The sequence below is a fragment of the Mesoplodon bidens genome (assembly GCF_964165515.1).
Source record: "Mesoplodon bidens genome assembly, chromosome: 7".
NCBI classification, from domain to species: domain Eukaryota; kingdom Metazoa; phylum Chordata; class Mammalia; order Artiodactyla; family Ziphiidae; genus Mesoplodon; species Mesoplodon bidens.
In genome coordinates, this window is record NC_138164.1 from 24,202,130 (window position 1) to 24,227,639 (window position 25,510).

The following is a 25,510-nucleotide window of genomic DNA, read 5'->3' on the forward strand; positions in this document are numbered from 1 at the left end:
TTTTTTGATGATGGCCATTCTGACCCGTATGAGGTGATACCTCATCATAGCTTTGATTTGCATTTCTCTACTAATTCATGATGTTAAGCATCTTTCCACATGCCATCTGTATGTTTTTTGGAGAAATTTCTATTTAGGTCTGCCGCCCATTTTTTGATTAGGTCGTTTTTTTGATATTGAGCTGCATGAGCTGCTTGTATATTTTGGAGATTAATCCTTTGTCAGCTTTGTTTGCAAATATTTTCTCCCATTCTGAGGGTTGTCTCTTTGTCTTGTTTATAGCTTCCTTTGTTGTGCAAAAGCTTTTAATTAGGTCCCATTTGTTTATTTTTATTTATTTATTTATTTATTTATTGTGGTACACGGGCCTCTCACTGTTGTGGCCTCTCCCATTGCGGAGCACAGGCTCTGGACGTGCAGGATTAGCGGCCATGGCTCATGGGCCCAGCCACTCCGAGGCATGTGGGATCTTCCCAGACCAGGGCATGAACCCATGTCCCCTACACCGGCAGGCGGACTCTCAACCACTGCGCCACCAGGGAAGCCCCCATTTGTTTATTTTTGTTTTTATTTCCATTACTCTAGGAGGTGGGTCAAAAAAGATCTCACTGCGATTTATGTCAGAGTGTTCTGCCTATGTTTTCCTTTAAGAGTTTTATAGTGCCTGGCTTTACATTTAGGTCTTTAATCCATTTTGAGTTTATTTTTGTGTGTGGTGTTAGGGAATGTTCTAATTTCATTCCTTTACATGTCCAGTTTTCCCAGCACCACTTATTGAAGAGGGTGTCTTTTCTCCATTGTATTATGTATTTTTGCCTCCTTTCCCATAGATTAGGTGACCATAGGTGCGTGGGTTTATATCTGGGCTTATATTCTGCTCCATGGATCTATATTTCTGTTTTTGTGCCAGTAACATACTGTCTTGATTACTGTAGCTTTGTAGTATAGTCTGAGGTCAGGGAGCCTGATTCCTCCAGCTCCGTTTTTTGTTCTCAAGATTGCTTTGGCTGTTCAGGTTCTTTTGTGTTTCCACACAAATTGTAAAATTTTTTGTTCTAGTTCTGTGAAAAATGCCACTGGTAATTTGATAGGGATTGCACTGAATCTGTAGATTGCTTTGGGTAGTATGGTCATTTTCACAATATTAATTCTTCCAATCCAAGAACTTGGTGTATCTCGCCATCTGTTTGTGTCATTTTGGTTTCTTTCATCAGTATCCTACAGTTTTCTGTGTACAGGTCTTTTGCCTCCTTAGGTAGGATCTTGACACTTTTAAAGAATAGTAGCCAGTTATTTTGTAGACTGCCCCAAAAATAGGGATTGTCTAAAATTTTCTCATTAGAATAAGAGTACTAATTTTTGACAAGAATACAACAGAAATGATTTTGTACTCTTCTTAGTATATCATATCAAGGGGTACATAATATCAATATGTCCTATTACTGGTTACGTTAACCTTGATCACTTGATTAAGATAAGTGTTTTTGGGTTTCTCCATCCTAGTAACTATTTTTCCCTTACCAAATATCTTGAGGAAGATACTCTGAAACTGTCAATTCTACCTCAAACCTTTAGCCACTGATTTTAGTATCCATTAGTGGAGCTTGTCTGCAACTATTAGTGTGATCATACCTAACAGTGATCATCAATTTCCCTCCACATTTTTAGAGAATTCTTCTCTAAAAATCTGAACACTTTTTCATGTTTGATGGCCAGTATTAAGTATATATCTGCATCTTTTTTCCAACGTTTTTCTACCAGATATTTATCATTTTTTGTTCCTCAATTTTTATAAGTTCTTTATACAGTAGAACTTTATATAGTAGGGATATTGGGCTTTTGTCTGTGACATATATTTCAAATACTTTTTCCCAGGTTGTGAGCTGATTTTTAACTTTGCTGATTGTGCTTTTTACAATTACATTTTTAAATTTTTTTTTCCTTGGTACGCGGGCCTCTCACTGTTGTGGCCTCTCCCGTTGTGGAGCACAGGCTCCGGACGTGCAGGCTCAGCGGCCATGGCTCACGGGCCCAGCCGCTCTGCAGCATGTGGGATCTTCCCGGACCAGGGCACGAACCCATGTCCCCTGTATCGGCAGGCGGACTCTCAACCACTGCGCCACCAGGGAAGCCCACATTTTTTAATATTTAAAATTATTTTATTTTTATTGAGGTATAATTGCCATATAACATTAGTTTAAGGTGTGCAACATAATAGATAATTGTATACATTGTGAATTAAGTCACCACAATTAAGTCCAGTTAACATACATACATAAAATAACTACATAGTTAAAAATTTTATTTTCTTATGATGAGAACTTGTAAGATTGCAATTTTTTTAGTGTATAGTCACATTTGTCAGTCTTTTCTTTAACTGACTCTGAACTCTGAGTCATTAAAAAAAAACCCTCTCTCTACGCCAAAGTTAAAGAGGAATTCTTCTAATACGTGTATGATTCCATTTTTAACACTTAGATCCCTGATCTATTTGGGGTTTATTTTTCTGAATGGTGTAAAATACAGATTTAAAGATCTTTTTCCAAGTATCTGCTGAGTCATCCCATCACCATTTTTTAAAAAGTCCATCTTTACTGCCACTGATTTGACATCCAACCTTTGTCATATATAATTCTGCACTTTCTCTTCCATTCCACTAGTCCACTATCTATTCATGGGTCAATATCACACTATTTTTTTTAACTTATGTATTTTTATTGAAATCAATTCATAGCTGATTTAAAATATTGTATTACTTTCAGATAGGTGTACAGTTAGTTAGGTATACAGCATAGTGATTCAGTATTTTTGCAGACTATACTCCATTATAGTTATTATAAGGTAATAGGTATAATTCCCTGCACTATACAGTATATCCTTGTTGCTTATCTTTTTTTTTTTTTTTTTGCAGTACACAGGCCTCTCACCATTGTGGCCTCTCCCATTGCGGAGCACAGGCTCCAATCGTGCAGGCTCAGCGGCCATGGCTCACGGGCCCAGCCGCTCTGCGGCATGTGGGATCTTCCCAGACCTGGGCACGAACCCGCATCCCCTGCATTGGCAGGCAGACTCTCAACCACTGCGCCACCAGGGAAGCTCACTTATCTATTTTATATACAGTAGTTTGTATCTGTTAATCCAATACCCCTAATTTATCTCTCCCCTCTTCCCTTGCCTCTTTGGTAACCACAAGTTTGCTTGCTATATCTGACTCTGTTTCTGTTTTGCATATTTGTATCATTTAGATTCCACATGCAAGTGATACCATACTGTGCATGTCTTTCTCTGATTTATTTCATTAAGCATAATAATCTCTAGGTCCATCTATGTTGCTGCAAATGGCAATATTTCATTCTTTTTTATGGCTGAGTAATATTCCATTGTGTGTGTGTGTTTGTGTGTGTGTGTACACATACACCCCACATCTTAATCCAATCATCTGTTGATGGATACCTGGGTGGCTTCCATGTCTTGGCTACTGCAAATAGCACTGCTATGAACATTGGGGTGCATGTACCCTTTCAAATTAAGAGTTTTCGTCTTTTCCGGATATATAACCAGGAGTGGGATTGCTGGATAGTATAGTAACTCTATTTTCAGTTTTTTAAGGAACCTCCGTACTGTTCTCCATAGTGGCTGCACTAACTTGCACTCCCAACAACAGTGTACGAGAGTACCCTTTTCTCCACATCCTCTCCAACAGTTGTTATTTGTGAACTTTTTGATGATAGCCATTCTGACAGGTGTGAGGTAGTACATCAGTGTAATTTTGATTTGCATTTCTCTAATAATTAGCAATGTTGAACATCTTTTCATATGCCTTTTAGCCATCTCTATGCCTTCTTTGGAGAAATGTCTATTCAGGTCTTCTGCCCATTTTTTGATTGGGTTGTTTCTTCTTCTGATATTGAGTTTTATGAGCTGTTCCTACATTTTGGATATTAACAAATCCTCGTTAATCCCTGTCGGCTGCATCATTTGCAAATATTTTCTCCCAGATTGTTTTCGTTTTCTTGATGGTTTCCTTCGCTGTGCAAAAGCTTTTAAGTTTAATTAGGCCCCATTTGTTTATTTTTGCTTTCATTTCTTTTGCCTTGGGAGACTCATCCAAGAAAATATTGTTACGATTTATGACAAAGTATCCTGAATATATTCTCTTTTAGGAGTTTTATGGTTTCAGGTCTTACATTTATGTTTTTAAATTACTTTGAACTTATTTTGTACATGTGTGAGGGAATGTTCTAATCTCATTGCTTTACACATAGCTATACAGTTTTCCCAGACACCACTTATTGAAGAAAGTGTTGGATTGCTTTGGCAATTCAGGGTCTTTTGTGGTTCCATATAAATTTTAGGATTATTTGTACTAGTTCTGTGAAATATGTCACGGGTATTTTGAATAGGGATTGCAGTAAATCTGTAGATTGCTTTGGGTAGTATGGCCATTTTCAAAATATTAATTCTTCCAATCCATGCAAGCATGGGATATCATTCCACTTCTTTGAATCATCTTCAATTTCCTTCATCAATGGCTTATAGTTTTCAGAGTATATGCCTTTAATCTCCTTGGTTAAGTTTATTCCTAGGTATTTACATTTTTTGATGTAATTTTAAATGATATTGGTTTTTACATTCTCTGATATTTCATTATTAGTGTATAGAAATTCAACAGAAATATAAGTACATTAATCTTGTATTTTGCAACCTTGCTGAATTCATTTCTTAGTTCTAACAGTTTTGGGGCGGAGACATTATGGTTCTCTATACAGAGTATCATGTCATCTGCAAACAGTGACAATTTTACCTCTTCCCTTTAAATTTGGATACCTTTTCTTTTTCTTGTCTTACTGCTGTGGCTAGGACTTCCAATACTAGGTTAAATAGAAGCAGCTAGAATGGGCATCCTTATCTTGTTCCTGAATTTAGTGGGTAACCTTTCAGCTTTTCACCATAGAGTACTATGCTGAGGGTTTGCTGTAAATGGCCTTTGTTATGTTCCCTCTATACCCACTTTGATAAGAGTTTTTACTATGAACAGATGTTGAATTTTTTCAAATGCTCTTTCTGCATCTACTGAGATGATACTGTGATTTTTATCTTTCCTTTCTTTAGTGTGGTGTATCACACTGATTTGCATATGCTGAACCATCCTTGTGACCCTGAAATAAATCCAATTTGATCATGGTGTATGATCCCTTTTACATATTGTTGTATTTGATTTGCTAATATTTTGTTGAGGATTTTTGCATTTGTATTCATGAAAGATATTGGCCTCTAATTTTCTTTTCTTGTAGTGTCTTTGTTTGCTATTGGTATTAGGCCTCATAGAATGAATCTGAGTGTTCCCTCCTCTTCAATTCATTTATTTTTTTATCTCTGTGGTATCAGTTGCTCTTTCTCCTATTTCTTATTTTGTTTATTCAGATCCTATCCGTTTTTTCTTTGTGAGCCTGGCTGAAGATTTATCAATTTTGTTTATCTTTTCAAAAAACCAGCTCTTGGTTTTAATAATCTTTTCTTTTGGTTTTCTTAATCTTTTCTTTTTTCTCTATGATCTTTATTATTTCTTTCCTTCTCCTGACTTTAGGCTTTGTTTGCTCTTCTTTTTCTATTTCTTTTAGGCTGTAAGTTACGTTCTTTGAGATTTTTCTTGTTTTTTGAGGAAGGCTTGAAGTTGCTATATGAATGTCCCTCTTAGAACTGCTTTTGCTGCATCCCACAGATTTTGGAAAGCAGTGCTTCCATTTTCATTTGTCCAGAGGTATTTTCTGATTTCCTCTTTGAGTTTCATCATTGACTCACTGGATTTTTAGCAGCATGTTGTTTAGTCTCCACATGTTTGTTATTTTCCCACTTTTCTTTCTATGGTTGATTTCTAGTTTCACACTGTTGTGATTAGAAAAAAAACTCTTGATATAATTTCTATTCTCTTAAATTTGTTAAGTCTTGTTTCGTGACCTAGTATGTGACCTATCCTGGAAAGTGTTCCATGTGCACTTGAAAAGAATGTTTATTCTGCCCTTTTTTTTGGATGGAATGTCCTGTTGACAACAATTAAATCCAACTCATCTATTCTGTCATTCAGGATCTCTGCTGCCTTATTGTCTGTCTGGATGACATGTCCACTGATGTCAGTGGGGTCCTACTATTACTATATTAACTGTCAATTTCTCCCTTTATATCTGTTAGTATTTACTTTATACTTAGGTGTTCCTGGATTGGGTGCACATATGTTAACAAGTATAATATCCTCTTCTTGTATCAATTCCTTTATCATTATATACTACCCTTCTTTGTCATTCATCACGGGCTTTGTTTTAATTTTTTCTGAAATGAGTATTGCTACTCCTGCTTTCTTGTCGTTTCTGTTTGCATGAAATAACTTATCTCATACCCACTTTCAGTCTGTGTGCTCTTCATCCTAAAGGGAGTCTCTTATAGCCAGCATACTGAAGGGTCTTGTTTTTTAATCCAATTAGCCTCCCTATGTCTTTTTTTTTTTAATTTATTTATGGCTGTGTTGGGTCTTAGTTGCTGCGCACAGGCTTTCTCTAGTTGCAGTGAGCAGGGGCTACTCTTTGTCGTGGTGTGCGGGCTTCTCATTGCAGTGGCTTCTCTTGTTGCAGAGCATGGGCTCTAGGCGCACAGGCTTCAGTAGTTGTGGCAGGTGGGCTCAATAGTTGTGGCTTACAGGCTCAGTAGTTGTGGCACATGGGCTTAGTTGCTCCACAGTATGTGGGATCCTACTGGACCAGAGCTCAAAACCATGTCCCCTGCACCAGCAGGCAGATTATTAACCACTGTGCCACCAGGGAAATCCCATCCCTCCCTATGTCTTTTGATCAGTGCATTTAGTCCACTGACATATAAAGTAATTATTGGTATGTGTTTACTTATGGCCCTTTTATTACCTGTTTTCTAGTTGTTTTTGTAGTTCTTCTCTGTTCATTTCATCTTCTTTTTGTTTCTTCTATTGTAATACCACACCACTTAATTACAGAGAATTTATATAGTATGTTTTATGTCTGGTAGGGCTAGTTCTCTTCAAAGTTTTTATTTTCCAGTGTTTTCCTGGCCATTCTTACATGTTTATTTTTCCACATGAACTTTTTTTTAACTTGTCTAATTTCAATAAATAGTTGTTGGTATTTTTATTGGAATTACAGGAAATATATAGATTAATTTAGAGAAGAACTGATATCTGTATCATTTCAAGTCACAGAATTTCAGAATAAGAGATATCTTTCTATTTTTTCAAGTCTATATCTGTGTCTTTGGAGTGTCTAAAACTTTTCCTCTTACAGGTTTCACACATTTCTTACTAGATTTTTCCCAAGTATTTAATTTTCGTTGTTGCTACTATAAGTAAGGTTTGCCCTAACCTTATATCCTCTGTTTATTATTTGTGTATATGAAGACTGATATTTGTATGTTAATTTTATATCCTGCCACTTTCCTGAATTACTTTACTGTTTGAGTTTTATCATCAACTGTGGAGTTTTCCAGACAAAGTACTATCATATCATCTCTAAAATGAGACAGTTTTCCTTTTGGCCTACCCATTCTATGCCTCTAATTGATTTCTGAGTTTAACTGAATGGGCTAATACTTCCAATGCGCTGTTCAATAGAAGTAGAAATAGTGGGTGTCCTTGCCTTGTTTATGATCTTCATGGAAATGCCTCTAATGATTCTCCATAAAATAAGATGGATTTAGGGCTAAGGTAGATAATTCCTGATAATATTCTTAATAAAAGAAAAATAAGTGAGTACTTTCTTAGCATCATAAAATGCATACATCATGCCAGAAAGAAGCATCATGCTTAATGGTGCTTTAGAAGCACCATTTAGAAGCACTCCTATCAAACACTGAAAGAAGACAAGGATCCCCAATATTATTAACATTTTTCTAAAATAAACCATTAACAGATTTAATCAACTGAAGGAAATAAGAGACATTAATATTAGAAAGAAAGATATAATCAGATGTTTAGAATACCCAAAAGAACAAAATAAAACTCTTATAAACAAGGAAGGAATTCAGTAAGCTGCAAAGCACTATATGAACATTACTTGAAATGTATATTTGGCCTTTATTAGGCCTGGCCTCACAATTGGGTACTACTTAGGTGAGACTTGCTCTATTATACAGAACACTGGTCCAGAAATTTGTTTGTTTTCCTAGGATATTGAAAAGTAATCAGGTTTAGAAGATTAAGATCAAGACTTACAACATTCAAAAAAGGTAAGTGATAAATCATAATAAATTCCTAATTTTCAGAGAAAACACAAATGTCAAAAATGTACATACTTTAATATTAAATTCTGGTGTGCAACATTGTGTAGCCCCATATGAGCTAATTAGGTAACTGTCTTCCACTAGTAATAGCCTAATAGGTAAAGAGAGATGAAACTATTATCAATAAAGCATTAAGATATAGCATAGCATGTTCTGATGGCTGATAATTCCTGTAAGACAGAATTTAGGGCATTAAGTCTGCTCTGAATAGTTTTCAATTATGGAAGTGACTTTTCTTAGTAACTATTCAAATAATACTGTTCATACTTTATGCATATTAAATTAGAACTCCGGACTTGGTGACTTTTTGGTTTACTGTTCCTTCCATTACAACATACTTCACTTTAACACACCATTTCTCTTTGGAAACAGAAACTGTAAATTAACAAATATATAACAAATATTATGTATATAGTATAATGGCCTTAGCTTAGTAAGGTATATAATACAGTAGTGTATCTGCACTAAGCCTTAAATTCCCAATGTTACAGTTAATTCTATAGTTTTCATGCTTAATGTCTTCTCTGCACCAAATTTTGCTGTACAAACTATATAGTGGTCACTGATTAATATTAATCTATGTTCTTAAGAGAAAGGAAAGTGAATCTTTGGAAAAAAAGATGGTAATAATACTGTGGAGGGAGCATGATGGAAGGTTTCTTACTTGCTGATAATTCTTTTTCTGGTAATTTCACAGGTATGTTCACTTTGTGGTAACTCACTTATACTTGAGATGTTTGTACACTTTTCTGTATATGTTATACTTCAATCAAAATAGTTGATTTAAGAAAAATAAGCAGAAAATCAAAACAAACCATACAAACAGACCTCTTACTTCCCCAATAAAGCACAATTTCTTTGCAAGCACACTATATTGCACTTAGGGTCTTTGTTGAAAGAAAACAAAAACTTATCTTTAAACTCTGGAATCATTCAGCTTGGTAAGATGTTCACACTTGGTATCCATGGAAGAGCAAATTCACATCTTCTATTTCAAGTTTTTCCCAAAATGTGTGTGTGTATTTTAAAGTAGAAAGGGAGACTTAACTGTTCTATACAAGTTTTCATGTGTATTTGTTTATCTCTACCTTTCTCATTCTCTTTTTCTTGCTCTCTCTTACTCACTGTATTAGTTGGACCTCTATAGTTGAATTTCTTTAAGTTTACTACAAATATGATACAACTAAAATAGAGTATAAGAATAGAAGAACAACTCTATCTTACAAACTTACAACATCCCCATCCAGGTGGTATAGGCCCACCAATCAACTCAAAATATTCAAATCCCTCTAACTAAACTCATCTTTCTCCCTCACTATGAAGATTTATTCTTATACCTGATCCTCCTGCAGCAGCACAATTCTCCCAAGCCAAAACCTTAGAAACACTGTTAACTCAATTCTCTCCAATATCAGCCCCATTCATATTACCATGTTCCACCTCTGGGAAGTCTGTCTCTACCCTCTTTCTTTCCATTCCCATTGCTATAATCCTACCTGGCACTCCTAATATCTTGCTTGAATTATTGCAAAAGCCTCCCACTTCCTATTCCAAGCTATTCCCCAATCCAATTTTTAAAAATGTATTTATTTGGCTGTGCGGGTCTTAGTTGCGGCATGCAAGATCTTCAGTTGTGGCATGCGTGATCTAGTTCCCTGACCAGGGATCGAACCCAGGCCCCATGCACTGGGAGCACAGAGTCTTAGCCACTGGACCACCAGGGAAGTCCCCCCGACTCCAATTAATCTTTCATACAGACACTAGATTAATTTTTCTGATGGATAAGTTTGAGCGTAGCATTATTTGTTTAAAAAATATTCAATGGCCTCCCTACCTTCTGAATGAAGTTCAAGCCTGGCTTTCAATCTCTATAGAGAACTTCTATAAGCAACCACTAAATCTGCCCCTTCTCTGGCCAATATCAGAGTTATATGAAAGAGGATATATACTGCACATAATAAAAAGCAAAACAAACAAAAAAGGGAAAAAAGATCCAACTCAGTCCAATTTCTGAACAAATAAATATGACTATCACTCAAGATGGAAGAAGCCAAAGAAAAATCAGAAGTAAGAAAAAAAGAAATCCCATCCATAGTTGAAAAATGTCTGGTTGTAAGCAAACTGGAATGTTACTTCTTTGAATGCGAATCTAAATCTAGTTTGTAGGCTCCAAAGACTGAAAGGAACTGGAAGAAATATTATTGCTATATTTGAGCAATTTCTAAGACTCTATCCAAACTTGATTCTTAAATTCCTTAACAAAGCACACTAAGGTCGTCATCCATGTAAAAGAAAACACCAGAATAGACACTGTAGCATGGCTACTACCTCTGATCATTTCTTTCTTTTAATGAGGAACTTACAACATAAAATAAATAAAAACTATTTAAAAGACTGATGTTCTCTTATCAAGTAATTAATACTTTATCTCACGACAAGAAAAGTTTGAAAACACCCTCCCATAAAAAGAAGAAATATCCCCTAGTAGTAATGGTTTGGTGCTCATTCATTCAGTGTTTGCAGCCACTATTTTACAGAATGTAATTACCATCAATATTAAGAATCAACTGTATCTCTCAGGATCATACTTTACTTGATACCTGAAAATCCCTAATATGGTTAACTTTAGGTAGGCACAAAACATAACAGAAGGAGATTGATTAAAAATTAAGTACATTAAATATAGAAAAGTCTAGAGCAGGGATGGCAAACAGATTTTATCTTGCACATTAGCTCTGAAGAACAATGAGTTCTGAGTAAGGTGCCTTCTGAAGTTGTACTTTGGTTCACTGGGAACGAATACTAAAATCAATTAGTAATATTGGTCACAGAAGTGAGAAAGGATAAATAATGTTACCTGCTTCATGTATATACCACCCCTGGGCTACTGTACTTCAAATAATCTCAAAGAATAAACAATTACAAAATTACTTACTGCTTCAACAGAGTTACATTCTCGCCTTGTTTCTAAATAACGTAGGGCTCGTTTTTCTTCTTCTTTTAATTTAGCATCTGCCTGTCCAGAAGCAAAATAGCAATCATTTTAAGAAAATCAAGAAAATAGCTCAAATTACCACATACACTAAGTTCTCACTTACATATTTCATATAATTCTGTACACCATTTTGTTGTAAATACGAGGGTGCCTGTGTTCTATAAAATCTCTCTGTTGAATCCAAGTATGCCTTCTCAAAATTGTCCCTATAAATTTGAAGCTTATCCTCTGGATTAGAACAAAGGTTAACTGAAAAACAGAAAATAAAATTTTACTCTAATTATGATTCAAATCAGTATTTTGAGTACAATAAATGAAATAACAAATATTGAGGAGTCATGTTCAAGGAACTGTGACAATGCTCAAGAGAACATAAAGCCATGAAAGACAAAATCCTTCTCTATAAGAAACTTAAAAAGATAACAGTACAGAGTAGTAAAGTGACAAATAGTATAGATAACATGAACTATTTTATTTTTGAATAGGAAAGAGACTGATTTCAAAGTGGATGATCAAGAAACCATTCACAGAAAAGATGGGATTTGAATTGAGTGTTTAGGAACAAAGTAGGATTTACACTGATTAGTAAAGGAAGTAAATATTCAGAAGTAGAACAACACAAGATCAAATCGAGGTATAACAATGAGTTTGTCTGCGTGGATTGTAAGGTTAATAGAAGATAAGGTAGCGTAGTAAGTTAGGAATGGTTATGGAGAACCCCAAATCTCTGGCTAAGTAACCTGAATTTAGCATGGCCTACCACTAAGTGGGTAAGAAAAACACCAATAAAATTATACTTAAAAATTAATCTTGTGAAAGTATAAGGGCTAAATAATAGCAATAACATCACTATAAGAAGACTGTTTGAAAAGTCTAGAAGTAGAATTCAAAGAAGTCTTAACTGGTGGCAGTTGAAATAAAAAGGAATAAATTTCAGGGACACGGCTAATTAAAATCTAGACTTGATACCTAAAGAAACACAATGGCAATGGAGAAAGCAAGTCAAAGATCAATAAAGGTTCATTTATATAAAACTTTCTTATCGGCAACTATTTTGCGTCAGGCATTCTATGTTCAGTAAAGATGCGTTCTATGTTCAGTAAAGACATAGTGTCAAGAACATAGTTAAATACACTGAGGTATTATGAGAGGGAAGCACAGGTACTATGAAGCACCTAACCTACTCTGGGAATTAGGAAAGGCCTCCACGGGGAAACAGAGAATGAGGATGAGTTAGCAAATAAAAGAAGAGGAAAAGTATTCTGGTCAGAGGAAACAGCACATTTGATTGAATGAAAAATGAGAGTATCACTATCAGACACTGAAAAGTTTAGAAATTCCAGAATGTACACATGGAATAAACTGATGTCCTAAAAATATAAGTGCAAAACCAGTTACCTTTCATAAGCTAGAGACTCAAATCTACATTTCTCTAATATAGGTTGCTAAAAAGATTCACTAGCCAAGAAATGAGTGAAATGGAGAAAATAAATATTAACCACACAAATATGAACTTTTGTAGTTTTCATTAAAACAGAATATCTTTTATGTACTCTTAATTTCACGTGGCACTAAAAGTAGATGTGACTATATTCTAATAGACATAACTTTGAGACTACTATTCTATAATTGTCTTAATTTCCATGAAAAGGAAATCTGATCATAAAGGTTCAGAACATACCATAGGATTCTCTTACTCCAATGACAAGCTGAGAATCAAAAGCTTCTCCTAATCTTTCAGCATGTACCAGCTTCATTGCACTATCTTGAAGTCTGTTTTTTATATTTGAAAAGATTGACTCATTCCATGTATCAAGCATAAGCTAGGAAAAAAAGAAATATGCCATCATTTCAATTATTAATATAACAAGTACCATAAATACACACAAAAAAATTTAAGTACAAATGCTAAAAAAGGAAATAAAATTCTTAGACCTACATTCACTTGAATACTATAGGAAAGCAACTTTTTATTTATTTATTTATTTATTTATTTATTTATTTATTTATTTATTTATTTATTTATTTATTTATTGGCTCCTTTGGGTCTTCGTTGCCAGGCGCAGGCTTTCTCTAGTTGTGGTGAGCGGGTATTACTCTTCATTGCGGTGTGTGGGCTTCTCATTGTGGTGGCTTCTCTTGTTGTGGAGCACAGGCTGGGCGCACTGGGCTTCAGTAGTTGCAGCATGCGGGCTCAGTAGTTGCGGCACTCAGGCCCTAGAGCACAAGGGCTTCAGTAGTTGCAGTGCATGGGCTCAGCAGTTGCAGCACGTGAGCTCTAGGGTGTGCAGGATTCAGTAGTTGTGGGACGCAGACTCAGTAGTTTTGGCTTGTGGGCTCTAGAGTGCAGTCTCAGTAGTCGTGGTGCAAGGGCTTAGTTGCTCTGCGGCAGGTGGGATTCTCCCGGACCAGGGATCAACCCGTGTCCCCTGCACTGGCAGGTGGATTCTTAAGCACCGCGCCACCAAGGAAGTCCCAGGAAAGCAGTATATTTAAATTTGGTAACTATCATGTGGTAAATACTGACAAAAGAACAAGTGTTTCAGAATCAAACACAACTGGATTTGAATTCCAGCTGTTACTTATCTGCCTGCTTTCTCATCTGTAAAATAGTGAAAATAACAGTACAAATTTCAAGTGCTTGTGTAAAAATTAAATATCGTAATACATGGAAAATGTTACTTTCTCTATAGTTCCAAGGTTGTATTTCAGAGATACTGATATGTGTTTGGGATGGTCATATGCATGTTTGTACAAATATATGATAAATGTGAAAAGGACCAAATGAAAATATGTTTGATAATGAATCTCAAAAAGAAAAGAATATACAAATGATGAAAATGGCATATACATATTCATGAGTATGCTGTCAGCATTAGTACAAATTTTAAGGCTGGGAAGGGGCAACAAGGTCCAAGACACTATTTAAATGCCTGAGCTGATTGCTAGAACCATCACAGCAAGCAGTGAGTTGTTCAAAGTTCAAAAGGCATTTTTTACTTTTCACATCTGTGGTTCCATTTGATTCTTACAAGTAGAAATATGTGTGTGTGTGTGTGTGTGTGTGTGTGTGTGTGTGTATTTATGAATATGAAAAATGAGGACAGCAAGGTTAGGGCATTATTGACTGAAGAACTGAAAGGGAAACCTGGGACTCTTCAATTTTAGAGCTGAGTTCTTTCCATTAATTCATGAGTTGTTACTGGGCACAGAGCTTTTAACTAGAAACTATGCAAAATATGAAAATAAACATGGTACATACTGAGTTTATAATAACTAGAATTAAGTAAAAAAATGATAAAGATGACAGCAGTTTAGCCACAATTAAACACAAAGATACCAAAAGGTAACCTAATAAGGAAAGACTTTTTGAACAGAAAAAAAGTAATGGAATTTATAGAAAGGTAAAAGTACAGAGAAAGAATAATGAAATAAAATTATGAAGATAAAACTAGGAAAAGGAGAAAGTGAAAAGGAAAAGCAAACGAGGTAATGTTTGAAGACACAGATTTACAGCTTAAGATCACATAAAAGAAGAAAGAGAACTGAAGCTAAAAAAAGATGAAAGAAAACTAATATTATTCAATAAAACCCGGTAAAAGCTGAAAAGGAATTTATATGTGAAGTAGAAAAACTCATTTCAGTGTAAATTGCTTTCTAAAGTCTTCAACTCACCCTATTTCTGAAGAACATAAGGGAAAAATGGGAAAACTAACTTACCTTTCGAACAATACTGTCTTCTACATTTGATTTTTTATTGCTCCCCTGTTTACCCATTAAAGTAATCTCTAGTTGACAGAAAGGCTTCGGTAAAATATCACACTGTGTAAAGAATTTTCGCCATTCAACAATATAAGCTTTTAGCAAAGCTGTATCATCTTGATGGCTCAGTACTCGCTGAAAAAAAAAGAATCATACCAATTTTAAATAAACACAGGTGCTCAGAGAATAATGGAACATATTCATGCCATAAATTTAAAATATTTTATTTACAGTATAACCTATTTTATACCCAAAAGAAATTAAAACATATATATATATATCAAAGAGAAATTAAAACTTGTTCACATAGCCTTACTGTAATGAACATTTCACAATATATACATATATCGAATCATCATGTTGTACACCTGAAACCAATAAAATGTTATATGTCGATTACACTTCAATGAAAAAACCCCCTATATCCTTTAGCTATTACCTTCCTCCCTTCCTCCCTTCCTAGTTCCCCCCTCCCCGCCCAGCCCTAAGCAGCCACTAATCTGTTTTCTGTGTCTACGTATTTGCCTATTCTGGACTTGCATATGAATGAGATTACATAATATGTAGACTTTTATGACTGACTCCTTTTATATGGCATAGTTTTTCAGGGCTTGTCCAAGTTGTAGTATATGTCAGTACTTTATTCTGTTTTACTGCTAAATAATATTCCATTTTATGGACATACCACACTTTTTTTTATCTGTTTGTCCACTGATGAACATTTGGGTCATTTCCACCTTTGGCTATCATGAATAATGCTGCTATAAACGTCTGTGTACCAAAAAAAAAAAAAAAAAAAAACCACAAAAAACTTGTGCACACTCACCAAGAAGGGGACACAAATAAGTAAAATCAAAGATGAAAGAGGAGACATTACAACTGATACCACAGATATACAAAGGATCATGAGAGACTACTATAAACAATTAAACACCAACAAATCTGACAACCTATAAGAAATGGATAAATTCCTGGAAACATATAATCGACAAAACTTAATGGTGAGGAAAAAAAATCTGATAGACAGATTACTGGTAAGTTATCAAGACTGAATTCATAATCAAAAAATTCCCAACAAATGAAAGTCCAGGATCAGATGGCTTCACTGGTGAATCTTACCAAACATTTAAAGCAGAACTAATACCAACCCTTCTTAAACTCTTCCAAAAAACAGGGAACACTTCCAAACTCATTTTATAAGGTTAGCATTACCCTGATACCAAAATCAGACAAAGATGCCACAAAAAAAGAAAACTGCAAGCCAGAATCCCTAATGAATGCAGCTGCAAAAATTCTGAAAAAAATACTAGCAAGTCAAATTCTACAGCACAATAAAAGGATCATACACCATGATCAAGTGGGATTTACTCCAGGGATGCAAGGATGGGTCAACATTCACTAATTAATCAGTGTGAAACACCACATTAACAGAATGACTAAAAATCATATGATCATCTCAATAGATGCAGAAAAAGGATTTGACAAAATGCAATATCTATTTATGATTAAGAACTCTCAAAAATGTAGGTATAGAGGGAATGTATCCCAATGTAATAATGGCCATATATGACAAGCTCACAGCTAACATCGTATTCAATGGTGAAAAGCTGAAACGTTTTCTTCTAAGATGTGGAATAAGACAAGGATGCCTACTCTCACCACTCCTATTCAAAACAGTACTTGAAATCTTGTCCAGAGCAATTAGGCAAGAATAAGAAATAAAAGGCACCCAAATTGGAAAGAAAGGAATAAAACTGTCACTATTTGCAGATGACAGGATATTATATACAGAAAAACACTAAAGACTCCACCAAAAAATAACAAATGAATTAAGTGAAGTTGCAGAATAGAAAAATCAATATACAAAAATCTGTTGAGTTTCTATACACTAATAACAAACTACCAAAAAGAGAAATTAGGGGGAAAGAATCCTGTTTAAAATCACATCAAAAAGAATAAAATACCTAAAAATAAATTTAACTATGGAGGTGAAAGACCTACACTGAAACACTGATGAAAGAAACTGAATAAGACACAAATAAATGAAAAGATATTCTGTGCTCACAGACTGTTACAATGCTATTGTTAAAATGTCCACACTGGGACTTCCCTGGTGGTCCAGTGGGTAAGACTCCACACTCCCAGTGCAGGGGGCCCAGGTTTGATCCCTGGTCGGGGAACTAGATCCCGCATGTATGCCACAACTAAGAGTTTGCATGCTGCAACTAAGAAGTCCACACGTCGCAACGAAGATCCCGCATGCCGAAACTAAGATCCAGGGCAGCCAAAATAAAAATAAATAAATAAATAAATAAATTAAATGTTCACACTACTCAAAGTAGTACAGATTCAGTGCAATCCCTATCAAAATTCCAATGACATTTTTCACAGAAATAGAACCAAGAATCCTAAAATTTGTATGGAACCATAAAAGACCCTGCACAGCCAAAGCAGTCTTGAGAAATAAGAACAAAGCTGGAGGCATCACGCTTCCTGATTTCAAATTACATTACAAAGCTAGTCATCAAAACAGTATGGTATTGGCATAAAAACAGACCAAACAGATCAGCGGAACAAAACAGAAAGCTCAGAAATAAACCCACGCATATTTGGTCAATTAGTTTATGACAGAGGAGGCAAAATATATGTGGGGAAAGAACAGTCTCTTCAATAAATGGTGTTAGGAAAACTGGAGAGCCACATGCAAAAGAATGAAACTAGACCACTATCTTATAAAAATTAACTCAAAATGAATTAAAGACTTGAACATCAGACCTGAAACCATAAAACTTCTAAAAGAAAACATAGGTAGCAAATTCCTTGACACCAGTCTTGGTGATGATCTTTTGGATTTGACACCAAAAGCAAAGGTACAAAAGCAAAAATAAACAAATGGGACTACCTCAAACTAAAAAGCTTCTGCACATCAAGCGAAACCATTAACAGAACAAAAGGCAACCTATGGGAGAAAATATTTGCAAATCATATATCTGATGTGGGGTTAATATGCAAAGTATATATAAAGAACTCACACAACTCAATAGCAAAAATTCTGATTAAAAATGAACAGAGGGACTTCCCTAGTGGCACAGTGGTTAAGAATCCACCTGCCAATGCAGGGGACATGGGTTTGATCCTTGGTCTGGGAAGAACCCACATGCCGTGGAGCAACTAAGCCCCTGTGCCACAACTACTGAGCCTGCACTCTAGAGCCCATGAGCCACAACTACGGAGCCCGCACGCCTAGAGCCAATGCTCCACAACGAGAGAAGCCACTGCAATGAGAAGCCCGAGCACCACAGCGAAAAGCAGGCCCTGCTCACCACATCTAGAGAAAGCCTGTGCTCAGCAATGAAGACACAACGCAGCCAAAATAAATAAATAAATAAACTAATTTTTTAAAAAATGAGCAGAGGATCTGAATAGGCATTTTCCCAAAGACACAGAGATGGCCAACAGGTACATGAAAAGATGCTCAACATCACTAATCACCAGAAAAATGCAAGTCAAAACCACAAGAAGATATCACCCCATCCCTGTTAGAATGGCTATTATCAAAAAGACAACAAATAAGTGTTGTTGAGGATGTGGAGAAAGGAAACCCTTGTACATTGTTGGTGGGAATGTATATTGGTGCAGCCACTACGGAAAACAGCATGGGATTCCTCAAAAAATTAAAAACAGAATTATCATATTTTCCAGCAATTCCACTTCTTGGTATCTATCCAAAGAAAACAAAAACACTAATTCAAAATGATATATGTACCCCCATGTTCACTTCAGCATTATCTACAACAGCCAAGACATGGAAACAACCTAAATGTCCAACAATGGATGAACTGATAAAGAAAATGTGGTATATAGACACAAAAGAATATCATTTAGCCATACAAGAGAATGAAATCTTGCCATCTGTGACAACATGGATGGATACCTTGAGAGCATTACGCTTAGTGAAATAAGTCAGAGAAAGACAAATAAATACCTTATGATCTCACTTACATGTGGAATCAAAAATCAAACCCCCAAAAACCCAAAAAACCCAACCAAAAAAAAATCCCAAGCTTACAGATACAGAGAACAGATTGGTGATTGCCAGGCAGGGGGATGGGGAGGAGAGGGATCAAAACGGGTGAAGGGGGTCAAAAGGTACAAACTTCCGGTTATAAAAATAAATTAGGGGGACTTCCCTGGTGGCACAGTGGTTAAGAATCCACCCGCCAACGCAGGAGACACGGGTTCGAGCCCTGGTCCGGGAAGATCCCACATGCCACAGAGTAACTAAGCCCATGTGCCACAACTACTGAGCCTGAGCTCTAGAGCCCACAAGCCACAACTACTGAGCCTGCATGCCACAATTACTGAAGCCCGCGTGCCTAGAGCCCGTGCTCTACAACAAGAGAAGCTACCGCAATGAGAAGCCCATGCACCGCAACAAAGAGTAGCCCTTGCTCTCCGCAGCTAGAGAAAAGCCCACGCGCAGCAATGAAGACCCAATGCAGCCAAAAATAAATAAATTAATTAATTTAAAAAATTAAAAAGTCACAGAGGTGTAATGTACAGCATGGTGACTATAGTTAATATTATTGTAGTACACATTTGAAAGCTGCTAAGAAGAGTAAATCTTAAAAGTTCTCATCACAAGAAAAAAAATTTGTAACTACGTATGGTGACGGATGCGAAAGTAGACTTACTGTGGTGATCATTTTGCAATATATACAAATATTGAATCATTATGTTGTACACCTGAAACTAGTATAATGTTATGTGTCAATTATACCTAAAACAAAACCTGTGCACAAATGTTCATAGCAGCATTATTCAAAACAGACAGAAAGTAGTGAGAACCCAATGTCTATCAATGACAAATAGGTAAACAAAATACAGCATAGTCATACAACGGAATATTATTCTGCCATAAGAAGGAATGAAATAGTGCTAAATGCTACAATATAGATGAACCTTGAAAACATTATCCCAAGTGAAAGAAGTCAGTCATAAAAGGCCACATATTGTAGGATTCCATTTATAGGAAATGTCCAGAATAAACAAATCCATAGGGACAGAAAGTAGATTAGTGTTTGCCAAAGTAGGGGGGAGGGGGGTCATGCGGAAGTAACTGCTAATGGGTACAGAGTTTCTATATGGGCTGATGAAAATGTTCTAAAATTAGTGGGTGATGGCTGTACAACTTTATGAATATACTAAAACACACAGAATTATACACTTTTTTAAAGCGCGAATTTTGGTATGTAAATTATATCTCTCTCTCTTTTTTTTAAAGATCCTAGTCTATTTCTCCACCACTGGACTTTAGCTGGTCCTGTGACTAACTCTGACCAACAAAATGTGGTAGATGTGACATTGTGAGACTTCTGAGCCAAGACCTGAAGAGATTTGCAAGATTACACTATCACACCTCAAAGACTGGTTTCCTTGAGAACAAGAAACCATGTGAGGGGGAAAAAGCCCCAGAGGGAAGCCAGGATAGTACCAAACACCAGGAATATGAGAAAAGCTCTCTTAGACCATCCAGTCCCTGCAGAGCCTTACTGCTGCCATATTAATAAGCTCAGGCAAAATCAGGTGAGCCTAGCCCAAACTGGTAAGCCACAGAATTATGTATTGGGTTGGCCAAAAAGTTTGTTCAGGTTTTTCCATATGTTTTTACAGGAAACCCGAACGAGCTTTTTGGCCAACCCAATACAAATAGAAGGGTTACGTTAATCTTAAAAACAAAACAAACAAAACAAAAACACAAGAAAAAAATTCAATATCCTAATAACTTTCCAAGCATTGCATATTTATTTTTATTTCTTTTTGTCATTTTAAATAATGCTATAATAAACATTTTAATGCTGACTGTCCTATTTGGGAGATTTGGTCCTTCCTAACAGGATAAACTCAATTAGTCTAGTAATTGACTAGTAAACTCACGAAGCTAGATCTTCTTAAAAGTTTTAAAATGTTTTAAAATTATACACCCATGTCTGGCACTGCCAGTCCTGCAATTTAACTGCTCTGAATTAGTGGCACTAAATCCCATCCTCGAGTTCTTGCTAAGGTCTACATTCCAAACTTTCCTGGATCGTTCCAAACATCATTCCAAACCCTGAACATACTTTGTTTTCTAGTGTGAAGTATATTTCTAAATATTTCTAAGATGATTCTTTATGAGCCCATTTCCAGAAACTAAGGAATAATGCTCTATCAATTTGAAATAAACATAATTTATCTTCACCAAAAGTCATAAATAGATAAGCTGATATGCTTTCCACCAATGCAAGCAGAAACTGTTTTCCTAAATCAGTTCTAGAAAATGTATGTTTTGATTAAACTGTGATATTGAAACATTTAGTTTTTCTAAGCAAACCTGGTGATTTATTTTCATTAAAAGATAATTTCCTAAAAAGAAAGATAATTTCCTTATAAAACTCTAATTTAAAAAAAATCATTGACCAAGACAGCAGAATTAACGGTGTCATCAATAAAACATTTCATTCTGTAAGTAATATCCTATGCGAGATCATTCTTATTTTATCATGGTAGTGGCTACTAACAGAATTAAATATATACCAAGCATATTCAATTTCAGTATCTTCCTTTAAGTTATATATTCATTTTTAATTTCTAACTGCTAACACTTATTAATATTCAACAAGATTTCTAACAGACTTTTACTAATGTTGTACAAGACAATGATGTAAAAATTCAAATAAAGAATAACAAATTCTAGCTCTCTAGTTTTCAAACTTCATTTTATAGAAAGGAAAATAATCTCAAAATAATCTCATGTCTTTAGGCCCTTCTTCAAAGTGGTAAAGGATGCATTAGTGATGCCAGAGTTGATCTGAAATAATACTTTACCTCTGCATTAATTTTTCCCAAAAGACAAAGGTGTTAATAAAGACAAAAAAAACCTAGCTCTTACATAACTGACCTAATGCCTAAATGAGCTCTATCTTCATTTCAATAATATTAAACACTTATACACATCATCAACTCAAGAGTGCTGAATTTCAGCTCAGCAACAGAAATGCAAAGGACAGTCCAAGAATTACAGTCGGGGAAGTATTTAGAATTGAAGAAAACTGCTGTCAGCTTGAAAAGAGGTATTAATTGTGAGGAAAAAAATGATTTATGTGAACTGATGTGTGGCCAAAAAATAATGGTGGTGGGGATTTCTAAAGAATGCATTAAAAATGAAATTCTTTTTATAGCACCTTTTAATTGAGGATAATAATATATTCTTTTGAAAGAAATGTCAGTGGGGGGGAAACAACAAATGACAATCATTTCATTAAAATGACAATCACTTCATTAAAAAATTTATTTAGCCAAGTGTGTCAAAAGTTAATGTGATATTTTAAAATTACTTCAGGAAGCCCTACATTCAAAATCAGAAAATAAGATATTCTCTGAGTAAAGTCTTAAACAATATATAGATGCAAAACTTACTGCCTGTGCTTGCTTAATAAACTCAAGAATATCTTCTTTTAAAGCCTGATGAATTTTTGCTGGGCCTTTATCATCCCAGAGACAGACTGCATGTACATCCCTGTAAAAATAAAGCAGGTAAACAAACATTAACACTGGAAAAAGAACAAAGATCTCTGTTCTGTTTCAATACAGTTTCCATGGACCATGCTAAGGGTGCTTGAATCCATTCACATGAACCAAGCATTCTTTGTAAGCTGTCTCATATACAAACATTTGTTTCTATTTTCTTTGTCATTGCTTTCCTTAAATCTTTGCCACTTACTGATTAAATTTTTTAATTATAAAAGGATCTCCCAATCAGACTCCCAAAGTTAAATACTATCAATATTTTCTTGTGCAAAGACAAGTATAAATCCTTTCATATATAACACAATATATATAAACTATCCTTTTTTAGAAAATTTGTAATTTAAATACCATTACAGCAGAATTCCTAGCTTCCCCCATACATTCATCACATTTACACATCAATTACCACTGTGCCTCCTTTATTTAAAATAAACAGAAACAAAAGCTCTTTAAACTATAAAGCTGACATATTTTACCCAAAGGTCATTCATTATAGAAATATATTTAATATTAATACATGTTCACAGAGTGAATTTTTTAATTACTATATTGTAGAGCAGGGAAACACAACAAAAGGATAGAGTCTTATACTGGGGATTCTTTTATTCAAAAAATGTTCCCCAGTACTTTAAAGAGCCCCTACCATAAAAAATGTCAAAAAAACCCAAAAAATATCTCTAGAATTGTAACATTATAACAATGGCCAAATAGTCTGTTTTACATTCAGATTCTTAGGGACATAATTATAATCCAAAGTTCTGTCTGCATATTAATTTGAACTTGCTTTCATCATTTGTTAAATTCAGCTTAATAGTGGTATCTGGCCCAGAGCAGATGTACTAAGCACACAAATATTTGTTAAATAACAAGATAATAGGTAACAGCTAACTGCTTACTATATGCCAAATACTATTCTAAGCTGTTTTAACTCACTTAACCTTCACAGCAACCCTGAAGTAGTACTATTTTATTGCCATTTTACAGATGGGGAAACTGAGCCAAAGAAAGGTTAAGTAACATTCCCAAGATTACCCAGCTAGTATATGGCAATTACACGGGCAATTGGGCTCTAGAGCCCACATCAAACCATTTCCCTTAATTTACCCTTGCACCCCTCTAATCCATCCAACAGTAGCTAAGGTGATCATCATAAAACTCAAATTACATCTTACTGCCTCTGTATTTCAAATCCTCCAACGGTTTCCCATTGCCTTTTGAATAAAGTACAAAATGGTTAATTGACCCCTGTAATACCTCTGCAATCTCACCTCATGGCTAAAGAAATCTAGAGTCTAAAAGAAGAAACTGATACAAAAATTGATTATATTTAAGTATGTTTATGACTACTAAGCCTATAAACATAAGATGGTTTAGGAACCCAAGGAGAAGGAAAGGATGGAAGTGACAGGTAAAGAGAAAAAGGGAAGACTCTATAGATCACTAGGGTGTATGCAGTGAACTATTAACGAATCAATTTGACTTGGCTGTCAAGTGTGAAGTGGGGAATGATAAGCAAGAAACTGGGCAAACTAACCCTTTTATAATTCAATCACAGTCCTATTGCATCCATCAGCTAAATGTCTCTCCAATTTGGACATTCCCATCCATCACCACTACCACAGTCAAAATTACCGTCATCTCTTACTTAATTTACTATAATACAAACTAGCATGTATTGACTGCTTACGATGTACGAAGCACTTCACACATATTGACCCATGCAGTGGTTTAGGTTTTCCAAAAAAGAGATGGGATCAGACATGCAAGAGGGATTTATTGAGGGTAATGCCTGTGAGGGACAATGGGAAGTGAGCTACAGGAAGCTGGGCAAAACATAAGCTCACAATGCTGGTCTGATCCCTGTAAGGAAGAGTAGGAAGGATGAAGGTTGGGTAGCAAGAGTCTTAGACTACACAGCAGTTCTAAGAAAGTTTGGTAAAGCTATTTAAGAGTTTTAGAGCAAAAGTCACCCATTAAAGGAGTTCCATACCTCCCCAAAATAGGACTACCTTAGTATCCCTGCCTACTCAAACCCACTGCAGGTACATGTCAGAAGGACTCACACGTGACTTGAGTCTCATAAGGCAAGAGGGAATGGTGTTGAGTTGGGTACCCAGGAAAGAGTCAAACTTGTGATCAGTACCTCTTCTCCAGCTCCCTTTCCTCAACCTCCAGGTGCTCTTATATGTTGTTACATCATGGAAGAATATCTTCAATACACTCTTATTTGAAACACAATACTTCTCACCACCACACAATAAAACATGTCAAGTCTCCTGGTCAATTTTCATACACATTTTGAGGAATATATTATAATACACTTGAGGACTGTATGATGATAATACCCTAAAAGACCTCTATGTTCCTCTCCCTAATCCTACTCTCTCATCCATCCCCAGAAGTAACTAAGCCTGAATCTGTCATTTTATTTTCAAGTTTTACAACATACTATGAGGGTTTCTGAACGTTATAGAAATTATATCAAATAATAATTTTTTCAAATAATTTTTTTACTCAACACGTTTCTACTATTTACTCATATAGGTGGATGTAGTTCTCGTTCATGCACTTTATCTTTTTTTTTAGATTTATTTATTTATTTGTTTGTTTATTTATTTATGGCTGTGTAGGCTCTTCGTTGCTGTGCGTGGGCTTTCTCTAGCTGCGGTGAGCGGGGGCTACTCTTTGTTGCAGTGCGCGGGCTTCTCATTGTGGTGGCTTCTCTTTGTTGCTGAGCACGGGGTCTAGGTGCGTGGGCTTCAGTAGTTGTGGTTCACAGGCTCTAGAGCACAGGCTCAGTAGTTGTGGCGCACGGTCTTAGTTGCTCCGTGGCATGTGGGATCTTCCTGGACCAGGGCTCAAACCCGTGTCCCCTGCACTGGTAGG

At 35.6% G+C, this 25,510-nt stretch overlaps 1 protein-coding gene across 3 annotated transcripts in view; it reads right to left on the reverse strand.

The window, feature by feature from the left end:
• CUL5 (cullin 5) overlaps nt 1-25,510 on the reverse strand; it is a 108,076-nt gene that overhangs the window by 49,551 nt on the left and 33,015 nt on the right. For 2 of the 3 annotated variants that reach the window (XM_081240205.1, XM_081240204.1), the window contains exons 3-7: nt 22,514-22,613; nt 15,014-15,190; nt 12,975-13,116; nt 11,397-11,542; nt 11,234-11,314 (exon numbers count right to left, since the gene is read on the reverse strand). In XM_081240205.1, the coding sequence (XP_081096331.1) occupies nt 11,234-11,314; nt 11,397-11,542; nt 12,975-13,116; nt 15,014-15,190; nt 22,514-22,613 (646 nt within the window). The remainder of the gene's footprint in view (nt 1-11,233; nt 11,315-11,396; nt 11,543-12,974; nt 13,117-15,013; nt 15,191-22,513; nt 22,614-25,510) is intronic. The other variant, XM_081240206.1, reaches the window with a different exon arrangement.